Source organism: Talpa europaea (assembly GCF_964194135.1).
Source record: "Talpa europaea genome assembly, chromosome: 7".
NCBI lineage: Eukaryota > Metazoa > Chordata > Mammalia > Eulipotyphla > Talpidae > Talpa > Talpa europaea.
Window position 1 is genome coordinate 136,779,717 of NC_140074.1, and position 8,337 is coordinate 136,788,053.

At 67.3% G+C, this 8,337-nt stretch overlaps 2 protein-coding genes across 2 annotated transcripts in view; one reads left to right on the forward strand and one right to left on the reverse strand.

Moving 5' to 3' along the window:
* Positions 1–879, forward strand: part of TBCD (tubulin folding cofactor D) — a gene marked incomplete at its 5' end in the record, with an annotated part of 76,972 nt that extends 76,093 nt beyond the window's left edge. Inside the window, one exon of the mRNA XM_084236921.1 lies at positions 751–879. Within this exon, the coding sequence (XP_084093047.1) occupies positions 751–765 (15 nt within the window). The 3' untranslated portion in view covers positions 766–879. The remainder of the gene's footprint in view (positions 1–750) is intronic.
* Positions 880–1,906: 1,027 nt separating this feature from the next.
* B3GNTL1 (UDP-GlcNAc:betaGal beta-1,3-N-acetylglucosaminyltransferase like 1) lies at positions 1,907–4,918 on the reverse strand (the record flags this gene model as incomplete). The annotated part of the gene is made up of 6 exons (XM_084237604.1): positions 1,907–1,987; positions 2,656–2,730; positions 3,015–3,083; positions 3,238–3,373; positions 4,318–4,442; positions 4,853–4,918. The coding sequence occupies 6 exons, from the start codon at positions 4,916–4,918 to the stop codon at positions 1,907–1,909; spliced, it is 552 nt and encodes a 183-aa protein (XP_084093730.1).
* Positions 4,919–8,337: the final 3,419 nt, after the last annotated feature.

Sequence of the window (8,337 nt, forward strand, 5' to 3'; positions counted from 1 at the left end):
TCTGGCGCCTCTCGTGGCGCGTATGGTCACCACGTGGTACCCCGGGCAGAGGGGCAGGCCCCCTGGCTGTCCAGTCTCCAGCCTGTGGGCTCTGCCACAGCTGAACCCAGCACTGCCCCCCATCCTGTTCCCACTGGCGATGTCCCTCTGGACACGGGCTGGACCGTGGCTCTGGACAGACCGAGGCAGGCGTGCCTTCTGCTCAGCAGCCTAGCCTGCCCCTCGGCCCTGCCGGCGCTGGGGACAGCTTCCTGCACGGGGCTTGCAGAAAGTGCAGTAATCAGGTCCCAGGGCGGTGGGCTGTGGCCAGCCTCTCAGGCCCCAGAGGCGTGGGGGCAGGCTGGGCCCCCCATCCTGTGGGCTCTGCTTGGGCTGCAGGCCGAGCACCTGGTCTCCCAGTGCAGGTCAGGGACGCAGTTCCCACCTCCTTCCAGGCCACCTCCGGCCCCACACCACCCAGAGCTGGGCCCAGGCCTCTGGAGCTGGCAGGAGCCAGGTGGCTTGGTGCCTGCCCCCACTTTCTGTGTGTCCCTCTCGAGATCACAGGCAGGTCCTCTGTGAAGCTCAGCTCAGAAATCTCTGTCCCTGGGGTGTCTGTCTGACCCATGAGCACCGACCGTCGGGCTTGCTGTCACCTTGCTGGGGCCAAGCGGCTGCTGCTGTCCTCGTCTGTGCATGGAGGGTAACCCGGCAGCCGTCCCCGCCTGCTCTCGGGAGCTCAGGCCGACCTCTGCCCTGTGTCCTCTGCAGCCCAGTGCCCGCTGAGTCCATTCCTGGAGCTGAGCTGTTGCACCTGTCCAGCACGGAGACCTGGACCCACGTCTCACCGTTGGAGGATGGCGGTGCTGAGGGCGGGGCTGGGCAGTGGCTGTGGCCCGCGCTGGCTGGGGTGGTAGTGCTTTTGTAGTAGCCTTGACCCACATCTCATAAAGTTAGACGAGCAGCCGTCCGCCTGCAGTGGTGTGAGCCGGGCCGCCTGGGCGGAGAGTGGGCTAGACAGGCTGAGTGCCGGCCAGGGGCTGGACACAGCAGAGACCGCGCATGCCTGTGGCCACTGGGGTGTGGGCACTTCCAGAGAGCCGGCTCTGCTCCCTGCTGTTCCTCCAGGACGCCAGGCCAGGGCCGCTGTCCTCTGGGCCAGCCCACCCATCCGAAAGGCTGAGCGCACACGAGCAGCCCGCTTCGGCCTGGGGCTCTCCCATCCGCTGGCCCCTGACCGGGTCACACGTGGAGAGGGAGTGCAGTGAGGAGTGCAGGGGTGGGGGCCTGGGGTGGCAGTGGGGGCCTGCAGCCACCTCTGGGAGGAACTGTCCTCGCCTGGGCTGCTCACGCGAAGGCGAGACACTCGCCGGAGCCCCGGACTGGCAGAGGTCACTCAGTGAGGGGTCTCAGATGACCAGATGGACTCTGTCCAGCCTCAGGCCATGAGGGCAACATAAGGCATGGCGTCACATCCAGTGGGGGCCAACGGCTAGGTGCAGCTGGAGCACACTGGGCTCAGGAGGACTGTCCAGTCAGAGGGCAGAGGCACCGGCCCAGCCCTGGAGCCAGCAGGGGGCAGCAGGCAAGGGTTCCAGGCCTGGGTGTTTTTTTTTTTAGGGGGGTGGAGTCCAGGACCCCTCTCGGGCCTCAGGAGGGCGCTGCGAGCCCTGCAGGTGCCCCTGGCTCCGCCTGGGCGCAGTGTCCAGCAGTGCCAACGATGCAGGCGAAGGGTTCATGCTGGTCCAGGGGCTCGAGATGAGGCAGCCACTGGTCTGCAGAATCAGCCCTACCCCGTGGCCCAGACCGGCCTACAGCTGCCAGACGTGGGTCTCCAGGAGGACCGCTGCCCCTGGGAGGTGGCCAGCCACCTGTGTAGCACCCACAAGGGCCTGCAGCTCCTTCCCCTGAGCCCGCTGCTACCTGATCAGCTGAAGTGGATGAAGTCCCGGCCCTCCTGCAGCTGCAGCGACTGCAAGTTGTCCTCAAACGCTCCCCCGGTGAGGTCCTGGGGGCAGGTCCACTTGGTCAGGTTCCCTGCGCCCCACATCACGTGGTGCTCTTGGCCTTCTACTGGAAGCACCCACTCCGGGCAGCCTGGCCCGGATGCCTTCCCCCAGCTTAGCCTGGAGCCTCGAGATGCCCTTGGGAGGGGATCACCCCCGGCCCTGCAGAGGATGTGGTCCCCCAAGGCAGGCGGGAGGCTCAGGGCTCAGCCTGCAACTCCCAGGCAGGCCCCATGTGTCCTTGGCCATGCCAGTGTGGCCCTGCCTGCCCCCCCCCCACGCTCTCAAAGTGTCGCCGTGGGCTGGTGGGGCCTGGCCCCTGCCAGGAAGGGGAGCAGTCGGGCTGGACGGGCCCTGGGACCTTATATAGGCTGACGCTGCCCGGTCAAGAGTGGAAAGGCCAGACAGACCAGTAGAGGGTGGAGGCAGCAGACGCAGTGTGTGGCTGATTGAAGGGGCCGTGGCCACACTGCCAGGGTCACGTGACAGGGCCCCCGGCCTGCAAGAGATGGCCCTGCTTCGTGCCCGCTGGATGAGGACACTGGGACCTGGGGCTCTGCTGGCCTCTGGTCTGGTGGGAGGTGGCTCCGAGCTAGCCACGGTGGGTGCGGGGGTTCATTCATGGGCCCGAGCCCCCCCGTCAGGCGCCTGGGGCCCGCCCAACACTCACCAGCTTCACGCAGATGACGAAGGGTGGCCGGGCAGCTCGAAAGTGCAGGATGGGGATCCGGGGCTTAGGCCTGTCCTGAGAGACCGCTGGGGTCGGGCCTGCTCCTGCCCGGGGGTGTGCGCCTGGCAGCATGGCCCTGGGGGTCCAGCTGGGGTGCCCACTCCGCTTGGGGTACACCCCACATGGTCCTAGTGCTGACAGCGTGCAGGTCCCCCAATCTCAGAAGGGACCGCACGGGCAGAGGTACCAGACACACACCCACTGCTCAGGGGGCCTGGCCCAGGGAGGCGGTTCCCGGGCAGTGTCCACTCAGCGGTAGGATGGTGCCCCAGTCTTAGACCAGGGCCCCGGGTGCCCACCTGGGAGTCCTCGTAGCTGTAGAAGCCCTTCCTGATCTTGTTCTCATCCACGTCACAGAAGGCAGCCACCTGCGGGGGGCGAGGTGTGGGGCACGGTCTTAGGATGTCGGGGGGCGGTCTTGGGGGGATGGGAGCTGAGGGTCTTGGGGGACGGGGTGGTCTCGGGACACAGGGCGGTCTCGGAGGGGTGGGGGTTTCGGGGCAGCAGGGGACGGGGGCCCACCTTGCTCCGTGCCCCTGCTGTGAGGCTTCGGTACAGCCGCCGGCCCTGCTTGCCCGCGTTCCAGATGGTGAAGGCCGCCCAGTGGGGCAGGGCCCGCTCCTCCAGGAAGCGCACACGGTGGCTCCAGATGGTGGCCCTGCAGGGGTCGGAGGGGACGGGGCAGGGCCTCAGCTGCCCCTCCCCCGCCAGGACCGCTGGCTCAGGGGCGCGTGAGACAGGGTGAGGTGCTGGGGAGGTACACAGGGTGCTGCGCCCCACCCACAGACACTGTCCTGACCGCTGGCTGCCCCCAGGCAGGACCCAGGCCCTCTCCTGGGGGTCTGTAGCTGGGCCAGCAGGGGTCACGTGCGGCCACCGCCTGGTGTGGATGGTGGGCCGTGGGCGACCTGCAGGCCGGGCGGCCGGGGTCTGACATGCAGACACTTGTGCGCGAGGGCTGGAAGGCCAGGCCCGGTGTCCCCAAGCCCAGGCCACTAAGGGAACCGCTGGGGCTGACCGCCCCCCAGAGCCAACCAGGGCAGACCTCGGGTGGAGGGGATGGGCATGGACACCCACAGGGGTCCCGGGGTGGATCCTCCACTGAAAGAGACAGGGCAGCCACAGATCTAGAGCTGCCCAGCCAGGCTGTGCCTGGAGGCCCGACCTGGCCCTGCACAAGGCCTGAGCCAGACCCCGCTGGGCAGCAGGCAGGGTGTGCAGCCCCATCCCGGGGACACTGCAGACTCTGGGAAGCAGCAGGCGGTGGGCGAGGGCAGTGGTCATCAGATGGGAGGCTCGAGGCAGCAGCTGCCCCTGGGGCTGGGCCTCTCCCCTGCGCCGTCATGAAGCCTCTCCTGGACATGTGGACACGGACATGGCCAAGATCCAGCAGGGCGCGGGGGCTCGGCCCCCCGGGAGCCCAGGGCTGTCACCCCACGTGGAACTGGGGTTTGGTCACCGCCATGTGGGCGGCACAGCCTTCGGGCACAGAGGGGCCTCCCTCCCCGGCCCCATGAGACGTGCACTGCAGCAGCCGCAGGCCCAGCAGGCCGCTGTGGACCGGGAGTCCAGGGCCCCTGCCCGCCCTCTGGGTCTACGCACTCGAGGACGGAGTGTGTGGCTGCATGTGGGTGGTAGCGGTAGAGGAGGAGGCTCTGGTCCACGCGCACCGCCCCGCCGCCCTTCCGCAGGTGGTCGTAGAAGAAGAGCAGGTCCTCGGGTACACCCTGCGGGTGGCGAGACTTGTCAGGGCTGCGGCCAGACCCACGGCCTGGTCTGGGCCCTGGCTTCCCCCTGCCGCCGGGTTACCGAGCCCCGGGCACGGGGGCCTCTCCAGGCAGAAGGGACGAGACCTGGGGTGCTGACACAGGCCCCACCCGGGGAGGCCAGAGCCAGCGAGGCCAAGCACCCACGTGGCCCAGAACAGAGCAATAGTTTGGACACAAAGTCCCGGTGCCTCCACAGGACAGGGCCTGACCTGCCCGCACCCCATGTCCCCAGACAGCCCCGAGCAGGGGAGGGGAGGGGGCCGGGCCAGGCGCCTTCCTGCAGAAACCCTGCCTTAGGCAGCAGGATTTTGGGGAGATTGCCTGGAGGCCGGCGCCCTCACCTGACACCCACGGGCACCCACACTTACCTGCCCGCCCTCGTCGAACGGGCCCACGTGGGAGAACCAGGCACGGGAACAGAACCAGGTGGGCATGACCACAGTCGGGCCGTGGGAGGTGAAGACCTGGGGAGACGGGGAGGGAGGCGCGTGGGCCTCTGCCTGCGCCCCAAGCCCTGCCAGGGCAGTTGGAGAGCGCCATGCCGGGCCTGCTGCCCCAGGCGGTCTGGACGGACTCAGACCTCGGCATGGGGCGGGTTCAGCCAGACACGGAGCCACTCAACCACGGCGGCAGGTGCAGCAGGACAGGCCCTGCTGCACGGGAGCCCTCCCAGGGCCGGCAAGTACCTGGGTGAGCAGCTGGTCAGGTGAGAGCTGGTTGATCCACCGCGTGTACCGCTCAGTGGAGTCGGGCGGGTCCCTGCTCACCCGGCAGCCCACCACCTGCGGGAACACGCAGCACAGCTGCCCGGCCTGCACCCGCTGTGATAGCGTATCGGGGACGGGGGAAGTGGGCCAAACCCGTGAGGCAGAATCCTGTGTTCCCAAGCATGCGGAGGCCCGGCCGGCCCTGGCTGGGCCCACAGATGCGCTTCCGGTGCTCAAAGGCTGAGGCCGCGTCCCCCCGAGCGTGGACTCCCAAGCCCCGCTCTGGCCGTGGGCCCCAGGAGCCCGAAGGTCCTCTCAAGAGGGCGGTGAGCCAGAGCAGGCTGCCTCGTGGCTCTGGCCCGGGAGCACCTACCCAGGAGGGAGCACCTGGCCAGGAGGAGCACCAAGGCCCACTGCAGCCGCTGATAGATGCAGCCAAGCAATGGGCTGATGCCACAACAAAGACCCCTTCTTCTCACGGAGGTCACTGATGGGCCACTTTTGGCCTTTGCCGAGTGCACAGTAAGGACACGTTGCTGTGAGCGGTGCTCAAACTCACGACGGACGCGTGGCCCCGTCAGGAGCAAAACAAACCCCGCGTCCCCACCCGAGGGGCGAGCGCCACTCAGACGGAAGCATGTGTCCTTAAGGGTGGACGCCCTTGTGTTACAGCCCAAGTCAGACACGGCGCTGGCCTGGCTGCACCCGCTGGGCACCTGGGGGGGGCAGCAGGGGCCGGCAGCAGGACGCCTACTCACACTGGTCGGGTGCTGCATGGCGACTTCCAGCTGCAGCCGCACCCTCTGAGGCATCATCACGTCGTCCTGCAAGAGAACGCCGTCCCACGCACCTGAGGCAGCTCCGCAAACAAGAGCCAGGCGGGCCGGGCCCAGGAGGAAGGCAGGCAGCAGGTACCCACACACGGCACCAGGTATGGAGACAGGACGGGCCTCAGCCCAGACAGGAGGCCGGGGCCTCCCTTTTCTGCCAGCTGCCCGCGCAGCCCATCACCAGCGCCTGCCCCGCGTCGCGCAGCTGGCCCTTTTTGCCTCTGAATGGCAAGACCCTGAGTCCAGGAGCACACTCCAGTACTGCTGGGCTGTCCTCAACGGGGGTCTGAGAACGCCCCAATTGTTTTGGGGAGATACTAGCCAGGGCTCTCAGGAAGGCTCAGTTAAAGGAGGGCACCGTATTACAGTATGTGGATGTCTTAACTACAAGGCTGAACCACCTGGAAACCACCACAGTGGCACTGGCCCCCTGGCAGAGTCCGGCGACAAGGTGTCACCTCACAAGCGTGGACTAAACAAGCGGACACAGCTGGGGCCAGAGACTAAGGAGGGCAAACTTTGAAGCTGGCGACGGGGAGCGACAGGCAGTGTCAGCCCACCCCAACCACCGAAGGCAAGTGAGTGGGTTTTGGGGACTGAGGGGTGTTGGGGGTCTGCGTTATGGGCAGGGTAGCCAGAGGTTGGGGGAGAAGCGAGAGCCTCCTTCCGTAGAAGGAGGCCACAGAGCAGCTGCCACCGGGACGTGCCAAGTTCCAGCTGGCGCCAGGAAGCAAGCCCAGAGCCCCCTGGAGGGGCGGCCTGACCGAGCAGGGACAGCCAGGTGGCCTGGGGCAGGCGCTGGTGCTGGGTGGCACGGCCAACTGGTGGACAAGCAGGGAGGCCCCGGCCTCCTGTCTGTGCTTCGTCCCATCCCGTCTCTATACCTGGCAGCGGGTGGCACTGACGCCAAGGAAGGGGGCCCGGTCCACAGGTTGGGTGGGTGCTAATGGCCGCCAGGCAGTATCCCTGGTGGCCGACAAAATGCCCTCGGCCCCAGGGGAGCTCATTAAGCCCCTTGCACCTGCAAGCACCCCATTTCCTTCAACATGTGGTTGTGAGCTGAGGCTCCCACAGCACAAGGGGCCAGAGGCCCATCCCCCCATCCCCACAGAGACGAAGACCCTGAAGACAGGAAGTGCCGGAGGCCGCCCCCGTCGGGCCCTGCGATGAGGGGCAGGCCAGGCCGACACAGACGGGGAAGGCTTGAGGTTGAGTCCATCGGCACGCGCAGACAGGCGGGACACGAGGCCCCCAGCCCCTCCGGTTGTGGTGCTTCATGCCACGTCATCTTATTTGTCCAAAGCCATGGAATGCCACGGCGACTGGACCACAGCTGCCACTGCAGCCCGACCGTCGCTCCTGACCATAGCATGTGGGTGACCACGCTCGGATCTCAGCTCGGTCATTCACCCCACACGCACACCGTGCATTCTAAACCAGGCAGAGTCACTCACCGAGTCCAAAAAGCAAAGGAAGGCCCCCGAGCTCTGTGCTATCGCTTGGTTTCTGGAGTATCCGACTGTTCAAGAAAGAAAAAGAAATGTTCTCTTATGACTCAGACCCCCGTGGTTCTTTCCCTGCCGCCCGCTAGGGCAGGAGGGAGGCCAGGCCGCTGGAGGCCACGCTGGGGGCCCCAGTGGCAGTGGTACTGAGAGAGTCTATGGCAGCAAGGCCCACAGGCTGCTGGAGCCCGGAGAGTGGGCCACAAGGGCAGGTGTGGTAAGAGAGCAGGTGAGAGGGCAGGTGAGCTCAGCGCAGCCTGTGGGAACTGCTTTCAGCCTGGGAGGCAGGCGGGGAGGTTTCTGAGCAGTGGCCTCAGGGAACACGAGCCCAGCGGGAGCCTCTGGTAGGTAGTGAGGGGCAGTGAGAGCCAGAGGGGCCAGGCGGGCACCCGCCTCCCTGGAGCAGAGGCTGGCTGAGCCGGGCCGAGTGGCCAGACAGCTGCAGTCCAGAGGAGGGTCTGAGGAGAACGCGGGCCCGGGAGGTGCCCACCCAGGGCTGCCCAGCCTGCCCCGCAGCACCTCTTGGGGCAGGGGATGAGGCAGCTCCCACTGGGGTGCCCTGAAGGGCTGGTGGGGACGAGGGGGACACCACAGCCACTACAGGTCAGGAAGCATGAAGGGGCGCCGACCAGCATGCCCAGAACAGTCTCCTCCGTGACACCCAGCACCCGGCCTGGGTGCCCTGCTGGCCCAGCAGGCGGCAGTGGGAGGCAAGGGCCATGCTGGCCGGGCCAGGGCCACCCGCCAGCACCTGTGCGGAGCAGGGACCCCGCTGCATGCATGGGGCTGGAAGCGGGGCCTCCCCTCACCCAGG